Source organism: Molothrus ater, chromosome 4, assembly GCF_012460135.2.
Source record: "Molothrus ater isolate BHLD 08-10-18 breed brown headed cowbird chromosome 4, BPBGC_Mater_1.1, whole genome shotgun sequence".
Taxonomy (NCBI): Eukaryota; Metazoa; Chordata; class Aves; order Passeriformes; family Icteridae; genus Molothrus; species Molothrus ater.
In genome coordinates, this window is record NC_050481.2 from 26,338,873 (window position 1) to 26,366,126 (window position 27,254).

General features: G+C 37.4%; 1 protein-coding gene across 1 annotated transcript in view; it reads left to right on the forward strand.

Moving 5' to 3' along the window:
• The window catches only part of PAPSS1 (3'-phosphoadenosine 5'-phosphosulfate synthase 1), a 39,131-nt gene extending 12,657 nt beyond the window's left edge, over positions 1–26,474 (forward strand). The window contains exons 5-12 of the mRNA XM_036382245.2: positions 604–722; positions 5,162–5,275; positions 7,183–7,294; positions 10,232–10,437; positions 12,624–12,759; positions 14,684–14,952; positions 16,708–16,937; positions 25,440–26,474. Of these exons, the coding sequence (XP_036238138.1) occupies positions 604–722; positions 5,162–5,275; positions 7,183–7,294; positions 10,232–10,437; positions 12,624–12,759; positions 14,684–14,952; positions 16,708–16,937; positions 25,440–25,578 (1,325 nt within the window). The 3' untranslated portion in view covers positions 25,579–26,474. The remainder of the gene's footprint in view (positions 1–603; positions 723–5,161; positions 5,276–7,182; positions 7,295–10,231; positions 10,438–12,623; positions 12,760–14,683; positions 14,953–16,707; positions 16,938–25,439) is intronic.
• Positions 26,475–27,254: the final 780 nt, after the last annotated feature.

A 27,254-nucleotide genomic window follows, 5' to 3' on the forward strand; every position in this document is an offset into this window, starting at 1 on the left:
TCTCCACAATTTCAAAGCAGGTTGCTAGCTAAGTAGGCCAGAGCAAGTGTCACTGGTAGCTTGCACAGTCTGTGACAGCTATTATAATAAACACAGTCATCAATCTTACATTAGCAGCTATCTTGAGATGAGTATATTAGCTAAAATGTAAAAGGTGTTGGAATTCTTTACTTCAGGGTACTGCTTGGTGGTATGTGTGTGAATTTACATATATACTGGGTATTCATAATATTTTTTCATCCTTTATTTTTTTAAGAGTAACAATCAGCTGATAGCATGACAAGCTCTGGGTTGATGTGCACAGTTCTTCTGTCAATGCTCTTTTTTTTATTCACAGTAAAAATCAAATAGCTTCACCAACAAGTAAGTGCTATGTGTGTCGTGCAGAATGCTGACGTTTGATGCTGTCAGATACTATGATTAGCAAAGAAGATAAAGAAAAAACCTGCTGATTTCCCTAGGAATTCCTGTATTAAGGAAGCTAAAACTCCATGTTCCTGCCTGTTGTGTTCATTTATATATAGAAAACTGTCTGTTAACAGCATTAAAGTGAAGTCATCTTTTGGAAGAAGTCACCTAATATTTTTGTTTTATGTTCTGTAGGTTTTACTGGGATTGACTCTGAGTATGAAAAACCAGAAGCCCCAGAGCTTGTGCTGAAAACTGATTCCTGTGATGTGAATGATTGTATACAACAAGTTGTGGAACTTCTTCAAGAGAGGGTGAGCAGAAATGAGGCATATCTTAGAAATGTTTTTCCCAAGTATTTTTATGTGCAATCTGAATGTAGGTGCTGGGAAAAACAAAGACAGTTTTTGAGACAAAGGCTTATGCATCTTTCAATTCAAACTTTTAAACTTATCCTATTGTGTGTTTCCTTTTTAAATATAAACAATGCACAGCATTGATCTCCAAGTGAAATAAGATTTTGGCAAGTGAAAAATTAATTTATATCAATAACTGGAAGGGAGAGGAGGCTGTCTCAATTGTTACAGAACCAACATTGAATGCTGACTTAAAAATGCTAGCAACCAATTTTAAAGAGTCTGAATTTTACATTGTCTCTATAGTGTACAAATTAATATATACTGCACATGTGAAGAGACAGGAGTGCACTTACACAGTGAGTAGATATCACTTAAATAGGGGCTGCTGTGCTTGTGTCTGCTTTCCCTTGTTTCCACTGGTTTTCTTGTACTAGTAAAAGTAGTCCTGCAGTTGTGTAATGACCAGCTCAGAAAGCTGATCTTCTTGACATGGCTGAGTTGCGTTTATGGTTCATAGCTTCTGAAAAGGTAGATATCTTTCCTTGTTCATGCCTGCAATCAACATGATCCCTTTTGAAGTCTCCAGGCCTTCTCCTGTTGCCTGATGAGTAGATTTGGTTCATTACCCAACCTAAAAAAACTCTCCCCCAACAAATGCCACATGGAAAACAAAACAGACAAAAAACCCCAAACCCTACACTAAAAGTGAAGGCAGTGAAGAGATGGCTTTATCCTCTTGAAACCATGCCCCCAGAATTTGCTAATTCTCATGTAGAAGAAATGTGTTTCCTTACATTCTTATCTATTGTCAGTGGGTAGTGGATGACATTCCAGACAACTATTTCTTTTTAATTGAAGTAGTCTTGCAGATAATAACTCATGGTTTTTTATGTGAGTTGGATGTTCTGGAAATTTTGGGTATAGACAGTATTTTGAGTTAATAAAGCTCTATGAAGTGTTGAAGCTGACACAAGCAAAAGACCTCATCATGCAGCCAGTACAAGTTAATTTTAACCCTCTGTGTAAGTACAGCTCTGGAGAGATTGTACTGAAATTTTCAAGAAAATTCCTCAAGGATGACTGCTTGCTCAGGGTTGCTCAGGAGATATGACAGGGCAGAAAACCATAAGATAAGTTTTGCCCAAATCTCCATCTGATTATTTTTTGGGAAGAAAATAGGAGGGAGAGCTGTGTAGGAGTCCTTCCTATGAGAGGTGGCAGTTCCTGACTGGGGGGTGCTGTGCCTCCTGCTCAGAACAATTCATAGTTACAGAAACCTATGTCACATGTGCCAAGATAATGATCCCTGAAGGCTTGCATTGGTACACAGTGCAGACTGCTGGCTCCTAGCCCAGTCAGCTTTGTCTAAGGCACATCTAGCATTTTTTTTCCTTTTCTTTGAAGATAACGGTCTAATGAATGGCAAGATATCTTAGTGGTTGCTTAGTTCAGTGGAAGACAGTGAAATCGAAGCAAGGCTTAACTGGCACCATATTAATGCAGTGCTATCTGTAGATTTCCTGTTGTTTGAATAAGAAGGCTGGAGAAGGACATTTATAAGGGCATTTAGGGAGAGGGCAAGGCTTTAAACTGACAGAAGTTAGTTAAGATATCAGGAAGAAATTAATTACTTTGAGCCTGGTGAGACACTGGAACAGGTTGTCCAGAGAACCTGTGGATGCCCCATCCCTGGAGGTGTTGAAGGCCAGGTTTGATGGGGCTTTGAGCAGCTTGGTTTAGTGGAAGGTGTCCCTGCCCAAGGCAGGGAGGTTGGAACTAGATGATTCTTAAGGTCTCTGCCAACCCCAACCATTCTATGCTTCTATGATTCTATGAAATAAATTGTTCAGCATTATAAAAACATTTTTCAGCATTATGGAAAAATGTGCCTGTGCTGCAGAGAAAGCTACCTGCATGCTCTACTGTAAATAACAAGAGCATAGCCAGGAGCTTGAGAGAAGCAATTTTGCTATTATATGGCACTTGTAAGACCTTGTGTGGATACCTTGTCCAAGTTTGTGCCCTTCTCCTTCACCCAGAAGAAAACAGACATTGATGTGCTTCTGTGACACGAGATAAAATATGGGAGATTAAAATTAGTCATAGGGGAGAAAACCTTTTGCTATAAACATGGTCAGTTATTAGAACAAGTTGCTTTGAGTGTTTGGGGATGCTCTGTCTTAACATCTCTTTTCTTAGAGATGTTAAATGCTTGATTGGCCAAGGTCCTGAGCAGCCTGATGTAGTGGGACCAGTTTTGAGCAGGAGGCTGGACTAGATGATCTCCAGAGGCAATCAGCATCAGCAAAGAACCCACCACCCCAGTGTGATGAGGCACATTTCCATAATGCATCTAGTTTATTTTTTAAATTATCTTGCCGTTTTTTAATATGAATGCCTTGTGAAATAATAGATATTGTGGACTATTCTTTAACTTGTCCTTTGGTAGAATTAAGCTTTCAGTAAAACTGATGCCTCAGAATGGTCACTAGATGGCTTGCTAGCCTAACGTTTTCCTAATCCTAAAATTCATGCAGTTTAAAGATGCATGGATTTCTTTTGTTGTTGGTTTTCTTGTTTTGTTGATGTTTTTGTAGTCTAAGTTGATGTTTTAAGTACCACTTTCATGTGTGCAAGGGAGTCTAGGTTTACTAATCCTACAAGTTCTCCAAATGTCAGACTCAGTTGCTAGAACTGTCTTCAAGCTGTTTAAATTTGTATAATGAAGCAGATTGTTGACAGAAACTGCATTGTGAAACCTTTGTTTTGCCTGTTAGTGGGACACTAAAACCAGGATAATATTTGAAGAGATCTTTTTAATAGGCAAGTTTATTTTAAGCTATTGATGGTTTGTAAAATTAGGACATCCTAGCCTGGTAATGAGCCAGGGTCCAGAGGGAAATCTATGAAACAGGTTAATGTGCACTGCATCATTGCAGTGTTGCTTACAGGAGGCAATACCTTCATTTGATTCTGGGGTTGTTGTTGTGACAGGAGTCTGCTGCAGCTCTCCTGGGCTGTCAAGCTGCTGCTCAGGCAGAGAAAACAAAAGGCTGATTTTGCCTAACTTACAATGTATTAAAATCTGCTTCCAAAATGATGTCTGATGTGTAATGGACCAAGCTTTTCCTTATAAAACACAATTTCTAAGTGCTAGTTTAATTTGTCTTCTTTTGATGCGTCTTTGAGCACATGAATTATGCAACAGGCAGTGAGACTCATCACATCTTATTACTCCTTTAGTCGTTTTATCTCTCACTTGTCAGCCTATTCTACTGCCTTTGTTTTACTTTCCATGGAGGTAGTGCCTAAGGTCTGATAAGTGCCTTAAAATTCCTGAGTTATCTTTGTGTTTTCTTCAAGCATACCTATTTATTCTACCCTGCATATACTGGAAAAGTCAAGGTAATTTAATTATTGTTTGTTGCTCTAAGAGTGAGCTTTTTTTCTCCAAAAGTAAAGCATTATTTTGCAACAGTTTCTCAAACACTGAAAAATGTGTTTTAAAAAGAACAGTCAGCCTCTTTTCACTGATTTTTTGCTACTGAACATCACTGAAACATTTGACTGGATTTTGACATATTACACCATCCTTTGCTGGAGGAGACTCTTAACAGTCTTATCATGATGACCTTCTCTCTTCTTTTAATTATGATTTTATCTTTGTGTTGATCTCTTCCAACAAGTTTAAAGTCTTAAGCATTGTGGAAGTGATAATATCTTGTTTAATACACATGTAAAAGCACTGAATTTTTTTTCAAATAAAAATATGTTGGTTATAGAGCTAGATTTTGGTTCATTGCATATATATGCACACATGATGTCACATTTAAATATTCTAAGAGTTAGTATATAAATGAAAATAGTGGTGTTATGGCATTAGCTGTAGGAAATACTTTTAATGTGTACTTCTGTATTAATTTTCAGTAGAGAAGGAGATTTATGTATTTTGCCTTCATGTTGCCATTTCTAATATGCCTTGTATAGTGAATAACTTAAAATCATAAATGCTTAGTCTCTAAATCTTTTCTTACTTCTTCAGCATATGTAAAAGCATTGAGTCTGCCTTTCTACTGTAGATAATGTAGGCATTAAGAAGTCATAAAAACTTCATTCAATTCAATAGTTAAATATTTACTAGATAAATGTTATATGGGTTACTTAAGGTTTAGAAAAAAACCTCTTGTCAGAATGTTTCACTTTAGCCAGTCTGCTGGCTTGAGTAACTAGCAATATATCATAATCTTGCTGGCTTTTAGATGAGTAAAAATTGCATAATCAATAAATTCTTGCTGCTGTCTAGTGTAACATTAGAATTTTACTTCTTGATGTGTGTTCAGTGCCCAAGAGGCATTCTGAGCAAACATTAAGTTCTGTTTATTCTTTCTATACAGGACATTGTACCAGTGGATGCCTCTTATGAGGTGAAAGAGCTTTATGTGCCAGAAAACAAGCTACAGTTGGCCAAAACTGATGCTGAGTCTCTGTTAACCCTGGAAATAAATAAGGTATTGTGTGTTCAGCTGTCTCATTCCTGCAGTTGAAGGACAGTCTGATCTGTTGCTTAGTGTAAATAGATGCAGCAGAAATACCTGCACTGGTTACAGAGTACACCTTGATAGACTTTTTCCCCTCTTTCCCTGTGTGAAAGCAACAGCATCTGTGGTTTCTTTGTTTACTTACCAGAGATAATATTTCATGAATAATGTCTGGTGTAGTGTTACTTAGTTTATCCCCACCCTGGAGCAAAAATCTACAGTGATTTCCTCCCACGCTCCTCCAGATCCATGGATGAAACCATGCCTGGAATGTCTTGTATGAGAAATTGTTTCTAGAAGGATTGCTTCCTTTTTTTTTTTAGTTTACTTACATAAACCATTTTGTTGTGAATTGTAATTGCCTAGAAATATAGGGGAAATCAATTACTACTTCTTGCTTCTTCCTGTTGGTAGCCTTCAGCTGAACAACATTAACTTTTAATATGCATACCAAACTCAAACAATTGCAAAGACCAGATCTAGTTTATTGCTTTTTTTGATGATTAGAGCATACTTGTGCTGTGTTTCTAGTTTCCAGCAGAGAGAATATAGAAAAGCATGGAACAACTTGATCAGCCCTATTCTTATTTTGGTTAAATGCGTTATTTTTCAACTCAGATCAATTAGATGAAGCTGCTTCTGGCTGTGTTTTTGTTCTACCTCATTCATTTTTCTGAATAACTAAGCCTAAACATAGATACAGTGCATGAGTTTTTGCACTGGCTTTTTGATGGTATTACTAGAAGTTAAAGCTAAGCATTTGATCTAGGAGCTGACTAAGCTCAGAGTTCAGCATCTATTGTGAGTAGACTTTGAAGGATTGGGGTGACATACTAAGCATTGAACTAAGTAATTTTAAAGTTTTCTTGGTCTTCTACTAGTAATGAATATTGATACTTCCTTTCACCACATTTTACTAGTTTTTTTTCACATAAATCTGTTTAGACCTATTAATTGCTTTGTTGAGGAATAAATACTTAAGGTCACCATTATTAAACTTCAGTAGGGTCCCATTCTAAATTGCTCCCTATCTAGAAAAACAAATAATTTCTCCCTTCACCCCCAACCACTGGCTTGTTAAATATCAATCAAGTATCTGATGTAAGTTTGGGAATAAACTGTGTTTTGTACTTGCCTCAGTATAATTAAACAGTGTAATAAAATTAGTCATGCCCTTTGCAAAAGAGACTTGCACAAGCAAAGCCTGTCCTTGTCAAAAACTTCACCAAGTCTTAGTAATGCACATGCAGAAATAATGGAGACCACACACTAAGTCATAGTGTGACTGAGTGCTAAGGAAGGAAATTCTGTGTAAACTGATATCTCATGCTAAAATAAGTACTAGTCCAAGAGAATTTGAGTTCTGGATTGTCTCACTAGTTTATGAAAAAGAATTATTTTGCATTTGTTTAAAGATTAGACCTCTTAATATTTACCTTCATAATTCTGATTTTTTTTTTGTGGTAGTCATATGTACTGTTATTACTTCTTCCTTTTAACATCTTTGTTATTTTGCTTTGTTGGATAAAGGCAAGTGGGATTCTTTAATTTTGCTAAGATGAACTTCATCAAGATTTATAAATAAAATTTGTTGTTGTGTGTTTGTTGGTTTGGTTTTTTTAACACATGGAAATTTGATCCAGTGTAGGGACTGGTAAATAGCCAAAAATATGAACAGTGAGGAACAAGTCTTTTTTTCCTTACTTGTAGAAACTTTGAATTATTTGTGATTAAAAATGGTAACACTGAGAAATCTTCCCTTTGTACTGTCCTGCATTTTAGAATTAAAGCATGATCTATTATGATTAATACCTGATGCCAGTAATTAAGCAGCAACTTTTATCTGCTCTAAGCCTATCTCTTCATTTCTTTACAAGGTGGATATGCAGTGGGTACAAGTGCTAGCAGAAGGTTGGGCAACACCCCTGAATGGCTTTATGAGAGAGAGAGAATACCTCCAGTGCCTTCACTTTGACTGTCTCCTTGATGGTAGGGTAAAGCACACCATTTGTAAAACTGAACAAACTAATCATACTTCCAAAATATTTTTGATGCTTTGCTTCTTAGTGGTGGTGTGGTAACACATTATCAGACTTGTGCACAACTTCAGGTCTGGGGTAAGGGAATAGAATATTATAATAACCAGTTTTAAATGGGATGGTTTTATTCTTTTTGTACCTACCATCATATTAGAATTTGAATATTTTGTCTTTTTGCCTTTACATTTTTTTTCAAATATCTTAATTTCTGAAAAACATTTAATTCTAAAATGCATACTTCTAATTTGTGTTGAAGAAATTGACCTTAGAATTTGGAATTGCAATTTAATTGTTGTTTAGCTCTGTGACCAAAAGATTTGCTGGTATTAGTAATGAAGGAAAGGACAACAAACTGACTTGAGTTCTGGAGCTGTTGCAAGTGTGAAATCAGAATATGAATATGAACAGTTGTCACATGTAATTGGATTACTATGATTTAGTAATTTCCTGGGATGATTTAAATGAATGAATTTTATTTTGCATTACCAGTTGGCTAAGAATTTTGTTAAGATAATAAGTCATAACATCCTCCGATTTTGGAGTTTGATTGTGATCCTCTGTGATTTTTCATTTATTCCTCTTTCAAGGCTGTTTTACTCCAGCCTTTTTCCTATATTCATGCTTTCTTTTGCATCGCTCTTGTCTTGCTAGAGACCAAATAGCAGAACAAAAAGAAGTCAATTTTCTCTCAATTCTGTAATACAGAAATCTATCATCCTTCTTATATTACTTAATTCCCTTTTGCCTAGGTGCTCTCCCATAGAGCATAATGCCATCCTGTTACTTTGCAGTATAATTTTGGGCTGCTAGTTTTGTTCTCATTTCATTTGCCTTCTGTACATCCATCCAGGTGAAAAGTCCTCTTCAGATGATATGCAATGCATTCAGCTGCTAAAATAGCTTGTAGGTCCTAGTCCTGTCCTGTAATTTTCTGTAAATCAGGATTTTTATAAGGCATTTAAGATCTTGTATAGGTGAGTGTTTCAGATATAACAATATAACAATTTTTTAAACTTCTTTTGCTGTTGTTTTGAGTATTTCGTCTGTGCTGCAAAAAATACAAGTAATGAAAAATAGCAACTAATTGATGGAAACAATTTTCAGTCCTAAGCTTGGATAAAATGATTATGTTCCTCTAGATGTCCTGCTCCTGATTTTCTCTTTTTAGGGATCTACTACAGCACTTCCATATGCAAATCTTTTTAGAAAAATGTGATTGCCTTAAAGCTGCTTTGCTACTTGCAGCAATGGCAACAGTTAAGTCAAAACAACATCCTCAAAGTTTCCTCCTTGCTTGTATGTTAGTTCTGGCTCTTACAGTAGCAGTCATTTTGCAGGGCTTTGATTCTCAAGAGAGGGAAATGGTTTATTACCTGCAGTGCCTCTCATCCTTTGGGCTTTAGAAGCAGAGTTCATACTGACTGACTTCTGAGCTGTGGAGAGCAGTGCAGATGTGTTGATAGTCTTCCTTTAAAGATTAAGTTGTCTGGAAAAGTCTCATCCTGACACTGTGCTCATCTGTGATTTAACTTTGCTTCACTGCCTTGCCTCAGTTTCTTATTTGTGCAGTCACTGAAGAAAAATGTAGAAGATATTATGTATTTATTTGCTGGTCATGGACAAAATAATCAACAGGTTTGACATCTCTTCATACATTGAAATATGTATTTACTTGTCTGCAAAGCAATTTTTTATCCTTTTTGGGGTGTCAAGCCACTCTCTGTGACTGCTGCCAAATTCAATTTTATGACATAGTTGCTTTGAAAATAACTGGGCACCAAGACTGAATTTAGGAGGAGATGCACAGCATGCATTATATATTTTGCATTATAAAAGAAGGGGGATCTATTTTTCTCTTAAACTTTTCATCCAGGTTTATAATTTTTAATTTCCTAAGAAATTTAATTTCCTAATAAAAATGTATTGCTTAAATTATAGCAAAATTAGCCTTATTTTAGAGTCTTTGCAAATGCCAAAACCTCCATTAACTTTAAAGGGTCCATGACTTTTCTCCTGGAGGCCACACAAAAGTTTAGAACCCAGGCCTTTGTAGAAGACTTACAATATTTACTCTGCTGGGTTTCTTAAATCTCACTCTTGTAGAAAAGAAAAAGAAGACTTCAGCATCTGTCAGTGAAGTAGGTACTTAAAAAGAAGGACCACACAACCTTAAAATTCAGCTATATTGGCTTGGTTTTAGAAGTGAAGTAGCTGGTAAACTTTCAGCTGAACAAACTATGCAGAATGTTTGCCTGACTCAGCATTTTTTTCTGGAAGGTAAATGCTTGAATCTGAATGCAGTTTTAAGTATAGAACAAAAGTTACCTTTTGCAACAGTTCATTTATGCATGTTAACTACTTAGGTACATTTGTCTGCTCCTATTGCAATGGTTTTTTTTCTTAGGGGCCCAAATTGTGTCTACTGAGAATATGATTTCCTTTCTACTAATTATCCACTCCAGGAACAATCTTGTCTGATATTTTACATGATCTATTTTAAAATGTTATTTGTGTATTTCTACTTTTTATAGAGATTCTTAAGAAAGGTATTAAGTTTCCCAAAAACTAGTATCCTGCCAGTTTAAATATTTTTGTGCAGCTCTAAGTATTTGCTGTGTATTGTGCTTGGGCTGTATTTTCAGTACAGTGTTCTCAAACCTCAGTGTACTCTTTCTCAAACCTCAATGTTTTCTCAATTTTATAGCATGTGTGTCTTATGGAAGAATGAGTTCATTCTAAAAGTTGTTTAATCCCTGTTAAATTAAGTGTTTCAACTACCTGTCATGTAATACACTTACAGCCTTAAAAGTAACCTGTTAGGTAGATTTTCAAAACACCATTGATGACTGTTACTAAGGATAAAGGGCTTTTTTCTTTCCTTCTGCAGGGGGAGTTATTAATCTGTCAGTGCCTATAGTGCTAACAGCTACTCAAGAAGACAAAGAAAGGCTCGATGGGTGCACAGCAATTGCGCTGGTGTACGAAGGTCGCCGCGTTGCCATTCTCCGTAATCCCGAGTTCTACGAGCACAGGAAAGAGGAACGCTGTGCTAGGCAGTGGGGAACCACATGCAAGGAACATCCCTATATCAAGGTGTGTGTTTGAAAGTTGAAAATCTAGTCCTGTTCACTGTACTGCTGTGGAGCTGCAAATTCATTGAAGTGCATGTCTCTGATTGATGTACTTTGACAAAAAAACTACTTTGAAAATTAGTTAAAATATCTGAGCAGAAACAAAGGCAATTTTTTTCTGTGCAGCTGTTGAATAGTCTGTACTTAGTGTGAAAATCTAATGTCAATATGTACACATGAAATGAATTTAGAATGTACTGTAGAATCTGTGCTACAGAAGAGGGAACTTTGCCCTCCAGTGTGCCTAGGGAACACATCCCTCTGTGTCACCAGATGGATCATCAAAGCTCCTTAATCAGTGGATATATGCATTGTGAAGGATAGAAAACTTCTTTTCTGCCTGCATATGGTGCACGTGAAACCTGCCTGCTTTAGATGTTTTTCAAACAGGCCCTGTTCCTGGAGAGTTCATCATTTAGCTCTCTGGGGAGTAATTTCCCATCCATTGTGTTTGTTATGATTTTTTATCTTGGCCTTATGTGTATGTCACACTGAAATGTTCTAATTGTAACACACTCACCACAATGCTGTGTTGGCTTATGCAAGCTGATGTGAATGTTACATCTCAGCTCTGCAGAGCCAAAATATGTTTATTTCCCCATTTGTCTCTGAGGTATTTTTGTTTACAGGTATGACATAAAATTAGGTAAAGAGAAATCAAGCATACCTCAAATTATGAGCTTGCTCTTGAAAAGGGAAAGCCTCTGAAAAGTTGTAAAAGTATCTGTATGACTAATAAAAGGTTTTTAAAGCCCTTGATGTATTCTGTGATGTTGAAGATAAGATTATCCCTTTATTGAAAAATTAACATAGATTTAATAACTTATAAGAAAATCTCGTGCAGACAAAATTTGAATGACTTCTATAGAAGTTAAGGAACTATGTTCTTATGCCTGTACTGGGGTGTATAGCAGTAACATGACAGCATGTTAATTTGGTGGCTGTTCTTAATCAGAAATATTTGGGTATCTGAGAGATTCTGTAGTGCAGAGTTTTCTCATCCTTGTACTACTATCACACCTTCCCTCCACCTTTGTAAGATGTCAAGATCTGGCATTTTCTTCAGGAAGGGAATGGTTACTGTGAGATCATTTAATTCCTGCCGGTCAAAGAAAAAATAAATTGAAAAATCACACCTAATTTTCACACCTTGGCTTTTAGGTTTAGTATGTAGTATCTTCTGTTATATCAAGATTTATTATCATTTCTAAATTGCATAAGGCTAAAACAGTTATCAGAAATATGTATGAAACTTGAAAGTTTTTTAATTTCATCTTCAAAAGAAAATGCATTCTTAGAAATTAAAAGTTTCACAGTAATGTCTATGTCTCTTTGTAGAGTGTGTTAAGCAGCTTGCCATAATTATTTTTTGATAAAGCATGAGGTGATATTTAAAGATATAAAAAGAAGTGTAGTGACTGTCCAACATCTGTTACTTGGGTAAACTGCTACCATGAAACAAGTCCAAAAGCTTTTGTGCTTGAAAGATTGTGATTTTATTTGTAGATTAAAGGGGGTGAATAGTTAATCACAATTGTTATGTTTGTTACTTTATTCTTGACTAGAATCTTGTAAACTACAGAGTTCAAATGCTGCAATATCTTGTATTGCAGCATTGTAAATCTTGTATATTACAGAGTACAAAAGCTTCAATAGCATTTGCTTCAACCAATAACTATTAAGTGTGCAACTTTGTTGTATTGCTATATTGTAATTAAATTTTAAAATACGTACTAATAAATAAATGCTAATATATGCTAAATAAATTGTAATAGACAGGGCTTTCAAGACTCTATCTTTGTTTGTCATGCAGTGTTGGTTAAGAATATTGGCTATTTGCATTTCTTTATATTATCTCAATTTTGAAAGAAAGGCCTACTGAAGGTTTGTGTGTCTCTCCTGCATCATGAGATAACACGTCTGGACTATGCTCCAGTGAATTTTTTTTTTCCATTTTTTAACACTGATGCTTTACTTCCAACTGTCAAAATTAACCTGGAACACAATCCTTGGTAACAAAGGATTGGTAACAAAACAACTTGGTAACAAAACAACTGCAATCCTTGGTAAAGATGTGTCCCCATTGCAATGCTCTTGATAAGAGAAGCTGGTAATTAATCCTGACATGGACTTTGTTTTTTTTCTTAGATGGTTATGGAGCAAGGGAACTGGCTTGTGGGTGGAGATCTACAGGTCCTTGATCGTATTTATTGGAATGATGGACTAGATCAATACCGTCTCACTCCAGCTGAACTAAGGCAGAAATTCAAGGAAATGAATGCTGGTGAGTAAATTTTTTTTGTTTTCTTTCTTCCTGCAGAGGCTTATCCAAATGTCTGCTGCCACCAGTGTGGCTGGCATTGTTTCAAGGGTGAAAATTTTGAATGCTCTTGTAGGTGGCATTCTTTGCTTTTAATAGAAATTATTTCTATGATCTGAGGAATTGCATTGCCTAAATACATAACAGAAGCTCTGCTAATGCCTGAGGTTCTGAACTTTTATCTTTCCATGCACTGTAGACATGTTAGTAATGCAAGAAAAGATAATGTTAAAATGTGGTAAGTTGTGATTTAAAGATCATGTTTGGCCAAAACTACAGACGTATGTTTGAATGATGCACTTTCATGCTCTGCTATTTTAAGTCTGTTCCATGCTGCTTCTGGGAAATAAGGCTTATGAAAGTAGTGCAGGTAGGCTGGTGCCAAGTTTCTTTCCAGCACAAGAAATAAAACACTTTTATTTACAAAAGTGGTTGTGTTAGGCAGATAAGTAAAAGGCTGAGGAATGTCATAAAGCAGAGAACAAACATGCTGCTTTCGCTGTGGCAGTGACTGGCAGGCAGCTGCACTTGTAAATGTGAGGAGAGAGATTAACATTAAGAATGCAAAGTACAACTGGTCCTGAGCTCCTGTCATTGTTCTGTGTGGTCTGTAGATTCTGTGTAGGAGCTGTAGGTCTGCAATATCAGTCTTTTGGCTAATAGACTAAACAAACATATATTTGAGATCTGAAAAATCCCTGTTCTCTAGGTTTCATTGGTTCTATATTGGAGAATCTCTCATTACAGTGGTTTTGCTGTCTTGCAGGGCACTTAAGTTCATGTGAATTTGCAGGAGAGAGAGAAATTCTGTGGCAGGGTTTTTCATTGAAGGGTTTGTAATACTCTGGAAGAGCAGTTAGTCTTGCTTGGTTCTTACCGTGCTTAAAATCTTCTAAACTAAGGTGAAGGAAACTTAGTAAGGAACATTAAATCCCCTTTTATGAGTTTTGTTCCAAACAGCTCCATTTGTTCTCTTGATGATATATTTAGCCTTTAAGATAGGTAGCATAGTTTTATTTCTTATTAGAATACAATACCCTTATGCAAGTGAAAAATCCAAATAGAAGTCGAAGAAACTAGAGTAATTCTGCAGAAAATTCAGAAGTTAAGGAAGCTGTTTTTTTTTTTGTACAGTTGTTTTTAATTAGTTTTTCTTACTAAGTGTTATGAATATGAACGAGATCAAACTTTCTCTGGAGAAAGCGCTTCTCGTTTATTAAAATAGCTGCAAGGAACAGAGTACCTCGGATAAGCCCCAGCACCCACACAGTGAGCCAAAAACAGAACAGTGCGCTACCCCCAAGTGCACTGACTTCTCCCCGGAAAACAAGTTTCCAAAAAGAAGACCCCCAACCCAACCGAACTTCCCCCATTTATAGCCGCCTTCGAATCCAGGATTGGTCCATTTTGGATCTGCATGGTCATTGGTCCATTTCCAGGCTTCCCATTGGTCTTTAATGCCATCCATTCTGGACCAATCGCTTCTGCAGGGCTTTGAATGATTGGTCAGACCTTCCATCCAATCCCTCTTCGACTTCGTCTTGCCCCGCCAGACTGCCCTTCCACCAAACCCTGGACCCTTTACCTGGAACATTCTAATAACCCCCCCCCCCCCACTCTTAACATAATACAATTAATATAACATAATTAATATAATATAATTGAACTATACCCTAATTTAATATAACTTAACTTTTACTTATAACACTAAGTACAGTGATTTTGTAATAATTGATAATTCTTTAATGACCTGTGAGCACTGCTATTACACTTGTTTAATAGACCTCAGAGAAAAACATATACTGAAGTTTTTTCCATGCCTGTACACCTCCTGATAAAATAACTTGCTTCCCTTATATCTTTTGTCTTGTTTTTTTTTCCTCCCCAGATGCTGTCTTTGCATTCCAATTACGCAACCCGGTGCACAACGGGCACGCACTTTTGATGCAGGATACTCACAAGCAGCTTCTGGAACGCGGCTACCGGCGCCCGGTGTTGCTCTTGCACCCCCTCGGGGGCTGGACAAAGGAGGATGATGTTCCTCTCATGTGGCGCATGAAGCAGCACGCTGCAGTACTGGAGGAGGGGATCCTGAATCCAGAAACAACAGTGGTAGCTATATTCCCTTCCCCCATGATGTATGCAGGACCAACTGAGGTAAATACATCAGGAGTTTAAAGTGAAACAAAACCCTTTTGATATTTTCGTGCGACGTCTGATGTTTGTGTGTTGTGTTGTTTTAATGGAGGGAGAGAGGGACTAATTTTGCTTGGGAAAGCAGATTATCACGTTTCTGTCAGCAAGCAAAACATTATCTTCTGAAGAAACTTCTATATTGGAGGATTTTGATGGAAATGATTGGAGAAAATACTGTGTTTATAGGTTCCTTTCTTTACAGTTACAAGGATATGATAATAATTTAATCCTTTCTCCTTTTTTTACAGTCTTTTTCAGAAGCAATTATAAGATCTTTTAACATACCAAGTGATTGTTCTGAATGTTAAAAATACCTAAGTTTTATGATTGTTAAGCAGGAAGTTTATATGTTGGAGGGGCATTCACATATTAAGAAAAAAGCAGTCTGTTTATTTTTTGGCAAACTTAATTCAGAGAGAATTGTTTCGAGGCTTTTGTATGAAATAATTCTTTGGCAACACTTTGTTTAGGAGCCAGGTCTCGAGTTGGAGTCCCTAGAGGTTTGTGGGAGGCAGCAGAAAGAATAAATGTTCTTAGTTGAGGACAGTTCCTTGAGGGGATATTGATTCTCCATCTCTTTTTTTTCCCTCCTTGCTGGCCTCCACCTTGACTTACAGAAGTTCAAGTTCTGACCAGGCTCTGAGGTTACTCTGGGGAGCTTTTTTTATAGATAGGAGATCTTGCCAGTGAAGTTAAATTAGACAGATGCCACTTATTTTCTGCTGGCCAGTTGACTGCTCAAACAGAGCTTTTACTGCTTTTCAGTCCAGAGAAAGAACTGCAGTTCAGATCTAGTGAGTGAGTTCATGTGGGGAATCTGCTGCTGTTCTCCATAGGCCTTTTATGAGAATTAACAGAAATCTTCTACCTCATTCTTGTATGTGTGAGGAGGAGCAAAATCCACATTCCTTATTCTGAACAGGATAAAATTTTTCTGCTTATGTATTTTTCTCCTCCTATCACCTATGAGGTCATTTCCAGTGACCTCAGAGTACAGCCTGACAGTAATGTTTGTTCAAGTAATAAGAGAGATTCTTTCTTTAATAATTTTCCATGGTTATTTAAAAGTCATTGGTACTAGATCTGTTTCTATAGCATAAGTGCTTTACAGAAGAACAAGCAGCTGGTAATATGGCTATCTACAGGGTGGATGTGTCCTTCCAGTCTTTAAAAATCCAAATGGACAGCTTTAATAAATATCAGTTTAGGATTGCTTTTGTATTTTTAACATTCCTGACAAGTGCCTTTGAAGAAAATCAAGAGATCTGTAAGGGAAAGCTGTATCAAAATGCAATAAATTCACCTGCTTAGGAAAGTTAATCTATTACAAGCATTCATGTGCAGTGTGTACCTGGTTTATATGTCCTTTGGGTTTTAATGTTCATGCAGACAAAGTGTTAGTTCTACCTTGAACAATATCCTTGCCACATGTACAAGTTGAAAATGCTGAACATGGGTGGTTTTTCATTCTGAATGTGTAGATGGGGCTGAAGTAACTTTCTGAGTACCTACCGTGCAGATAAAAAGGCGACAGTATGTTTTAGCTGTAAGTTTGATGGTGATCAACTTAACTGGTTCTTTATTATGTTGTGGCTCCATAGTAAAACTCACATCTGATTAAGGAAAATGTAGTAGTTACAGAGTGCATGCCCATTTTGAGAGCTGCAGCTTTGGAGCCTTTTCTTCTGTTAATTGTTTTTCCTGTCTCCGTTGTAGGTTCAGTGGCACTGCAGATCCCGGATGGTTGCAGGAGCTAACTTCTACATTGTAGGGCGAGATCCAGCAGGGATGCCACACCCTGACACTGGGAAAGACCTGTATGAACCAACCCATGGTGCCAAAGTGCTCACAATGGCTCCGGGCCTCCGAGCACTGGAAATTGTACCCTTCAGGGTTGCAGCCTATAATAAAAAAAAGAAGTGCATGGATTATTATGACTCTGATCAGTAAGTTGTATTTTCATTTTAAGAAAACTTTGAGCAATAGCGGCCTCTTACCCCTGCCCACATTAAAAAAAAATTGTTTATAATTAAATTTATATTGCTCAAATAGGGCAGTGTTGAAGATGTGATTTTAGATCAATGTAGCTTTTAGACAAATGTAGCTTGATTTCAGCATGATTTGGTTCACAGTGCAGCTACCTATCTAACTTCAGCTGCCACATGAAGGCTTCCCAGGTACTGGGGTTTCTCTGATTCTGGAACATAATGGCACAGATTGGTAAATCCAGAGAAAGATATTATTATTTATTATAATGGTAAAATTAGCTCTCTGCTGCTTTGTCTTTCTAAATAAGCTTCTCAGGTGTCAGGTGTGCATCAGATAAGAGGGAAGAGACACAGTGAGAGTGTGCAGCATGGAAAAGAAAGGGGACAAGATGGGGTGACAAATAGCTATTAGTAATAAAGCACAATGATGCCCTAAGAATATTTTGTGTCTCAGGGTTTTCAGCTGGTTTGTTGGTTTTTTTTATTTTTAATCCAGTTACAGAACAGTTCATTTAATCTTCTGTATGCATGCTTCAATGTTATTTTTCCCTTGTGTGGGATAGCAGTGTTCAAAACTTTGTGTATGTGTTGCTCTGGTGACAATGAATAATACTGGGAAGATGACTTGTCATTTTAATTTAACTCTCTTTATTCAGATTATTGACATATACTTTTGTTTTAACATCAAACTGCAGTTGGAAGTTGGTACTGAAATGCAAACTTCTCTGGGCAACCTGTTCCAGTGCCTCACCACCTTCACAGGAATGAGTTTCTTCCTAATATCTAATCTAAACCTACATTCTTTCAGTTTGAAGTCATTCCTCCTTCTCCTATCACCGCATGCCCTCGCAAAAAGTTCCTCTCCAGCTCTCTTGTAACTTTCTTTAGGAACATGAAGTTGCTATAAAGTTGCCTTGGAGCCTTCTCTTCTACCGACTAAACAACTGCAACACCCGGCCTGTCTGCAGAGGAGAGGTGCTCCAGTTCTCTAATCAAATTTTTTGCCCTCCTCTGGACTCTATCAGATCCAAGGACTTTCTGTGTTGAGGTCCTTAGGGTCTGGATGCAGTACTCCAGGTGGGCTGTCACAAGAGTGAGGTAGAGGGGAAACATCACCTTCCTGGACTTGCTGGTCATGCTTCAATACAGAAAGATCAAAGTGAAGTAGTTTTATTGGTATATCAATTCTTACTAAATTAGAATAGTAAGGGAGTATGTGACAGGCCAAAATTCAGAATATTGATTCTCTGATCATCAATACTGCACTCTTAGCAGGATAGATGTAATTTGAATCAAGTAAAATTAGTAAAATTATACCTCTGTCATTAGCTGTAGCAAATTAAAGAGATTAAGGAGAACCCAAACAACTCTTTGAGATTTTTTTATGAAAAGCAGTGGGAACAGATTTTGCCTTCTGTCACAGACTGCACATCACGAGCACCCTTTTATCCTTTCACTGTGTCTATGAAGCCTTGGTTTGGGGCATTTTCTTCCATGGTTCTATAAGTGTCATGGAAAAAAGGCATGCTGCCACTAATGTGCAGTTCTGCCCTGGTGCTGCCCATTTGTTTTGTCCTTCCCTGGATGCTGTTTGTAGATGGGCTGGTGTGTGCAGCAATCCTCTAGGTGGCAATGCGGACACGTGCAGGGTCCTCTGCTCCTGTCTGCCAGACGGAGCACTGTGGTAGGCTCCAGACAGAGTTAGAGCCTGGGTGGGTGCAGCTGGCTGCCTTTCAAGATAGTCTGTGTAATGCTGAAAATGTGGCAGACTCCTGGACCATGTGGTGTTTGACTCTGCAAGAAGGATGGCAGGGAAGAGAGGATTGCCTGGAAACATGAGATGATCAGTAGTGGTGGAAGACCCTGGGATGTGAAATAGTGATGTTTGTGGAAATATTTCCTGAGCTCACTTGGTGAAAAACACAACATGAAAATGTGGAAGGAGGGTTGTATGCATAGAAGCATTGCTGTGACTTGTATCAGAAAAGGGTAATTTGGTTATCTCTTGCACCTTTCTCAGTTTTTTGAGGCCTGGACATTTGACAGCCAGCTAGACAATTCCAGAATTTACATCACTAATGAATGTGTGGAAGCTTATGGCAAAGTGCTTTCCCTCGGACTGAGCTATAGCTGGCCATGTGTCTTAGCTGCTGGGTGTAGTTATTCTTTCCCCATGTGGTCGTCTCTTCTGTTCTTTCAGGCCTCCTGGACTCCTCCGTCTGGGAAGGTGCTTGTGAGAAGCCCATAGTAGACCCCATCTGCTACCTTGAGTGTGTCTGTAATTTGGTAGAGTCACACCCACACTAGCTTGGCAGCAAAGACATGCAGAGGTTATTGTAGCTGGGCTCTTTGCTGCCATTAGTGAAATATCTTTTGGCTTCTGAGGAAGTCCTAACACAAGGATGGTGGTAGATGAATCTTTGGCTCATGGTGCAAGGTTACCAAAAGCTTGGTCCAGCTGCCAGAGGGATGTCTGAAAAGCTGTGGCTGCAGAATTAACGGTGGCAGAGAGTTGCTTTGCTCAGCTTTTTTGAGAAAGGTGTAACACTTGCTGATAGCAATCCTTGTATGCCTGTGGGGATGGGTTCAGAGGCTGTGTCACCACTGGTCAGCTGCCTCCAGTAAGGTGCTGAGCAACTGTGTGAGACCTGGCTGTGCCCGAGCTGCTCATGACCTTGCTGGCAAGCCTGGGAAGCACCAAAAAGCCTACACTGGCCCTGCCTCCAAATCAGTGCCAGAGGCCCTCACTGCTCTGGTGTGCTGCCTGTGATTCCAAGAGGTTATTGTGCTTAAAGTCTTCTGCTCCCAGAGCTGACCACACAAACACAGTTTTGTGGAGTTGGTATAGAAGGTCAGTTTTGTTTCTCACTTCTGTTAGTACCCTCCAGAACATGTGCTCCCTTTGAGCTTCAGTTGATCCAGTGGATGCTTGGGACCAGTCTGGAGACTGCTGACTTGCTGTGTCAGGACCTCATGCTGCTGCTTAGCAGTGCTGAGCTGCTGTGTGGGAGCTGAAGTCACTTGGCCCCTGTCAGTAAGGAAAGGCAGAAGTATCCTGGTTGTATTCAGGATAACAGCATTGTCTGTGAGGAAAGGGAGTAAGGGAAGACTGACCTGAAAGCCTTTATAACAGCTGCACAGCAAGTGTAGTTGCAAAGTGATGCACAAAGCTTAACTTTTATAAATTGTTTAAATAAAGTTACCCTTTAGAACATTAAGAGATGAACAACCAGTGACTTGGAATTATATTAATGTTTTACTTCATGAAGCCAGCACAATTTTAAATTTGTTTCTTGGACATCTTAGAACTAGGTTTAGCACCTCATGAAACTGAACTCTTGAAACTTATTTTTTGAAAAACAATTTGTCTGAAACTTAGATCTAGGAGAGTGATTTGAGGAATGCATTTGAAGTGATGTATAGCAGCACAGGTAGAACTAATTTAATTTTCTATTCCCTTTGGTCAAAATGAGGATGATAAAAATAAAATTGCCATTTTTGCTGTTGCTCAAGTCAGATAGAAAGCCTAATCTAACTTTCTGTGTGGGAAGCTTGAGCGTTTCCACTTGCATAGAATTCTGAATTAATGCATATAAAAGCTAGCAGGAATATTATTACAGTCCTTATCAAAGTTTTTGCACTTTTATATTTCATAAATTTTTTATCTGTAATTGAATATATACAAATGTGTTTTAGAAAAGCTTATAGGAAGAACTCTAGTTATAATGGAGTAATTAAATTGAGTGTCTGACCTGTAAACAACTGGTAGAGTGAAGTGTAAAGAAAACAACCAAAGCCAACAAATAACACCCCTACCCAGCCACCCCCCTAAAAAAAAGCTTACCCAATGCTGAAATTCCTTCAGAAGATCAGTTAGTGTGCTTCTTCAGCCAAAAAGGCCTCACAAACAGTTACCACAGACAAGTGTAATTTGGGATTGGTGGCTTAATAATAGAAGTTGGTTTTGTGAGCAGAGATTCCCAATTCTTTATGGAAGATCAGTCCTATAAAATGCAGCCACAGACTGCTGCTGAGAAAAAACTCAATTAAGAAAGGAAATTAGTCTGGCAATTAAAAAAGCCACAACAGTGTCTGGAATTAAATTACTTTTTTTTTTTTTTCCTGAAATAAAACCAAAGAGAACATTTTGGCTAGAAGAAACCCATAAGTAAGGTGACTGGAGCAGATTGTTCATGCTATCTATAAAATATAAATGAAGCATGGGTATCTGTGAAGAAGATTTTTTACCTTTATATCTTTTTTCCCCGGACCTTTAATATGGTTGCCATTACTGCTTTAATCCTATAAAATCATACTTATGGGGGAGCTGTTCCAACTAAGTACATACTGTTCTCAAATTTGTTTTTTAAAGTGGTAGTAAGAGGCTGCAATAAGCACACTTGACTGTTCTCCTTAATTTAGTTAAGTAAAATATGGTTTTTCAATTACCATTAGTACATAACCTAGGATGCACTGAAACTCTGCATCAGGCCAGGAGACTTAAACCCAGCCAGTCAGAAAGGAATTAGCAAAGGATTTGCTTTCATATGTTGATATTAATCACAATATTGTGTTCTAATTTCACAAACAGTTTGTTCCAAGCTGGTTGGGGTTTGAACCTAGCTGGCACTAGTTGGTTCATTCAGCATCATGGGACATTGATTCCCAAGGCACAGTGTAGACTTCCTGTAGGAGTTATGGTGTCATGGCTTGATGCTGCAAGGGCAAGTTTAAATTCAGAGAAAGTCCTTCTGGAAGAAGTTTAAAGTTAGAATTAGACCCCAGATAAAGAGGCTGTGAATTGTCCCAGAAATTAGCCTTAAGTCTAGTAGCTGAGTAGAATATCACAGTTGTTTTGAAGACAGACCAGGGTGAATAAGTCATGTTATCATTTTATTTCCCTATTGTTCTATTTACCTAAAAAAGCAAAAGGCAAAACTGTGAATGAATGGTCTGTATTTTTATCATGAGTCCTGTATTTAAGAGTAATTCTTCAGGACCTTGAGAGCACCAAACTTTGCCCTCCACAGAGAATGGGAATTCCTAGAAGATCATTTGCACATACCTGAGAGGAGGTCAGGGTTTCCCAAGATTATGACTGATCTTTAGTCATCTTTAGTCTATCTCCCAGATGAAAAGTCTACTCTGTAATGTGGCCTATACTTAGATTAAATTTGTGTAGTAGAGATCTAGGATGCTATGCCACAAAGCAAATACCAATCCTCAGTGTGAAATGTTCCAGGACTGTTCTTCTGTTGACAAATTTTTGTTGTGGTTCTATTTCTGCCTTCTTTTCCTCTTTCTTTTTGGAGAATGCTTTTAATTGCAGTGGCACAAAGTATTGTGTTAGTACCAATCAAACTCAATTGGCACTAAAGTTAGTATCAGTCAAACTCAATTGGCAGTAAAAAATTAGTCAATGTTATAAGTATTTAGTAACATCCAGTGTGGCTAAAAGAAAGCTGATTCCAGCAGCTACTGAGTAAAATTTTCAAGGGCACTTAAATGCCATATGCAGAAAAGGCTTGTGTTAAGTTTCATTGAGGGTCATTTCAAATCTGACAAGAATGGAATTTGAATGACTTTTTTTATAGCATCTTTAATGGTGAAGTGTTTCCTCCTCTCATGTTCCACTCAAATCCACCTTATATAGAGTAACTCTTAATGTCCTCAAAATTCACTCTGGACGAAATTTCTTGGTGTCTCCTTTTACTATTTCCTTCTACTAAAGCAAATTACTCATACTGATATGTTTTATTTCAAAATACTTGTGGGTCACATCATGCCACAGTGGTCACAGTACTGATAAGGTTTTTCTCCTTAGCAAGAATTTCAGTTTCTGAAATTTTATTGAAATTTGTAAATGCAGTAATTTTTTAAAAAGGCAAAAAATACTGTCTTGTGTATATATATTGCCAAGGCTCCATGTGAGTTACTTTAGCAATTACTAATTTGAGTAATTTTTTTTTAAAGAAAAACCCTTTCAAAATAGACCTTTAGGATAATGTGAGGGCATCATTAGTACATTTTTAATTTTTAATAGCGTTTTGGAAATATTTCTAGAAATATTATGACATGCTGAATGTACTATGTTTCTGATATTAAGTTCACTCACTTTTTTCCTTTCATTTTTTATAATTTCTGTAGATCTCTTTAGTGTCATGTTTCTCTCTTCCTTGGTATCTCTGCTTCTTACCTGCTTTTTGTGCTACTAGAGATAAGAAGCAGCTAAAGGAGTTGTATGTGTTATTGATGCAAACTTCTATGACATATCTAAATGTAGTAGTTTGGTAGCATTATTTCACTTGCAGGGGATGGGACAAAGTTGAGTGCTTTTCTGAAAACTTAAGAAAAAAGTGGAAATAAAACACCTTTTTTTTTTTTAAATGCTTCAACTTTAGTGTGGAGAAACCACACATGGAGTAACTTCATAGTACTTGCTTTACTCTTCTCTTCCTGATCATATGAAGACTTGGTATTTTTTTGACAGAATTTTGACAGAATTAACCAGATTTATCACTTCCCCACATATATTTTATATAAATAGTTCTTTGCAAAGCACTCAAGTTACCTTCAGGCAGCATTAGTGAACAGCAGACATCTCTCTGCTAAGGCATAAAATTTTCAGATGTTATAAATAGCAGTGCCAACTTTTTCTCCCATAGAGCTACAACAAGTTTAATTTTTCATTTTTATGTGATTTTTATTTTGTAGGACTAAAGCACAGTAGGGTTTTTTTGTCTTGTGACACTTCAGGAACCCACAGTCCCAAGTTTAGAGCAACAAGAAAAGAGCATGTATGACAGTGCTGGTGTGTGAATGTATACAGTCCAAATCAAAAAGTTATGGGGCTAGTGTTATTGTGAAAGGAAACTGGAATGCTTTCTGCATCTTGCTAACTTCCATACCCTACTGAGCATAGACCAGCGCTTAGAGCCAAGTTCTGCCCTCTGATGTGCACACTTGGCTCCTGTCTCTGTCTAAGGCATGTACATCTGAGATCAATACTTGGTTTTTATTTCAAACAGACAAGTAAAGAATGAGTAATGCATACATGTTGCAAATTGAGCAAATGGTATAAGTAAAATTGCATATTTAATTTAGAAATACATATTTTTTTCCTTTGGAACATTTGATAGAACTCTGGCATTCCTGTCTTGCTTTTACTTTCAGTCCTGTGAGGAGTAATTTAATTTGTGGAGTTTTTGCTGCTTATGACTACATACCTGAGAAGTTAATAATAATTTAGAGTCTTATGTAAACAATGGTAAACAATCCTAATCTTCAGTTTTTCATTTGTCCAACTGAATTTTGTTTTTTAGGGGAAAGGTGTCTTTAGGGGAAGGTATTTTTATTATTCCATTGCTTTTCTCTTTATTTTGAACTGTATATGCCACGCTGTCAATATGCATAAATATGTATATGTGTGCTCAGTGTCTTGCAGAGGCACAGCTGGGAAGCTTGCCTCTAGATACTACTGAGGCTTTTACCTTCTCTGTTCTCCAAACAGTGCCTGACTAAGATGTACATTTTTTTTTTTTACACGTTCTCTAGTGGCACTGAAATGACCTTCTTGAACCAGCACAGAAATATTCAGCCAGCTCATCAGGCTGGTCTCCTGCCCTGGCAAGGCAAGGTGTAAATCAGGATGGCTGCTGTTGCCTTGGCAGAGGGCTCAGACAGTTGGTGGAGTAGATGGTTCTCTTTCAACAGGAGTTTTTTTCCTCACAGAGAGCAAGCCAGGCTCAATGGAAGCACAGACTGAATTCAGTCCACAGGGGTTCAGTTGCACCATGCTGCTATATTGTAGATATTTTTGCCCCTGACGAGGGAAAGGAAGGATGAGGAGGACTCCATCTTATCAGAAGGCTAATTAATTACTTTATTATTCTATATTATTCTATATTATATTACACTATGTTACATTACATCTAAACTGAATCTGCCAAGCACTCCACTGCACTGAATCTTGTGACTGTCAGCCAACAGTCCCAATACACACCCCTGGATCCAATTGGTCAGTGAATCAAAGCACTCACACCAGAATCCAATTATCAATTCCCTTCAGGTAAACAATCTTCCACGATGCATTCCACTTGTGAACAAACACAGGAGCAGTAAATGAGATAAGAGCTGTTTTTTCTTTCTCTGAGGTTCAGAGAATGTGAAACCCAGAAATATTCTTGGGAAGAATTGTACCTTGCTTTTCTCTGTGAAGAGAAATGGGGCTACACTGCTAAAACCTCAGGAGTTACCAAAGCTGAATATTGTAGAGGATGTATATTCCTGAGATTTACTGGCATTGCTGGCCTTGAAATGGCAGCTGCTATACAGCATTATACTCCCAAGAAAAAAAATGTGTAAAGTATCAAGAAAGTAGAAGGAATATGAGCAACTTTGCCTGCCTTTAATGTATGTTCTTTTTTTTTCTTCCCTTTTCCTCCACCTCTACCCTGTCAGCCATGAAGACTTTGATTTTATATCGGGGACCCGCATGCGCAGGCTGGCTCGGGAAGGACAAAACCCGCCGGAAGGCTTCATGGCTCCCAAGGCTTGGACTGTGCTGACAGAATACTACAAATCCTTGGAGAAGGCTTAGGCCTCTTATTAACTGCAGATCAACCTTTGACGCCTGATTTATTTACGAGAAGGGGACCACACAGTCACCATTCATGTTGCTTTGTTGTGGTGTCTGTCAGGAAGTTCTCTGAAAACAGACTCTTTCTTCCTAACTTAGCATCATTCTTTGCCTGCCCTTATGGGTTCTATTATGTCCTGGCACCTAACTAGCTGCTGGTTTTAATGTCTTCTCTTTTATTACAGTTAATATTCTTGCAGTAGGATTTTTAACTCCTGTATTTTTTTTATATTTTACTGCCTCTGTCCTGAGTTCTGCAGCTGTTAAATAGACACAGCTTTTTCATATGTTATTTAAGCTGCTGGGTAGTGTCTGGTTTTAGTAGTTTGTAGGAGAAAATGTAAGAGTTAATCCTTTAACTATGGATAGATTATCTAAAAATCAAAAAAGTAAAGAATGTTTCAAAATATCTGTAAAAGTGTCTTCATCTTTATCTCATTATTATCATCTCCAGAAGCACTTAAAATTTGTTTCTGACTATGTAATCAAAAAGCAGAAGGGGTTTTTTTTATGTAGCATAATGAAAATTTTGCTTTCTTTGTTTAATTTTGGAGTTTATTTAGTTGTACGTTGATTCTCTTCTGCTGTGGACCTATAAAGATGGCCAAGTAATGAATAAAAGAAAATATCTAGTTTTCAGTTTCAATTGTTAACAAATTCACGTATTGTTTTTGTATATGCTTGCTGCCATAGGTGTCAGTAGGGTATGTTTTATTTCATTTGATGTAACTTACTGGTTTTTGAGTCCAGATATACTTAATCAGCCTACTACAACTTTTTAAAAAGCATGATAGCCCAAACTTAATTTCATGTTTAATAATTGCAAGAAAAATAAAGAAAATCCTTAGATTTTGGTATTTCCTGTGGTAAATATGCTTTTTTCAGATATTAATTTTCTGTCTATTTTTCAAGGTCTCCAAAGAGTAATCTTGTGAGTCAGCTTTGCTTGCTTTAAAGGCAAAGCACATGTTCTTTTAGGATTTTTCAAAAATCCAGAAGAAACATAAGAAATGAAAAGTAAAACATTTCTTCATGTGTAAAGTTACACTGGTGTCTTTTGGTGTCTTTTCAAGCATGTGCAGGTAACCGGTGGAGCACTCATAACCTCTCTTAGCTAGAAACTACCTCATATCCTTGTCACAGAAACTTTTCTTGTTAAACAGTGTATAAAGGAAGAACCAGCTCAAAACTATTGTTAGAATGTTGATACTGGATGAAGCATGTGTTCATCTAGATTAATTTTTTTATGCCAGGAAGGTTGTGATGAGGGCATCTGTGTAATGAATTGGATGAATGCTACTTGCAGTGTTTGCTTACTTGTTCCCAGTAGCATTTAAGACAAATTCTTTGAGACTGACCTCCTCTTTTCTTCCTCTGTCTCTGAAGAGATGTAGAATGTATTTTTTAGTGGAATCTTTACTTTGATAGACAGTAAGGTGGAATTGGGAAAAACAAGGGGCTTGTTTATTAGCAAACCACAACAATTGCTTGAGACTGTTTTAGTAGTGTCAAGCTTATTTCTTCAGAATGACTGAACAGATTTTCTTCCAACTTGGCCAATATATAGGATGTATAAAATCCAGAAGAAAGAGTCCATTCATCCATGTGCAGCTGTTCATGGAAAACTTCAAGTTTAA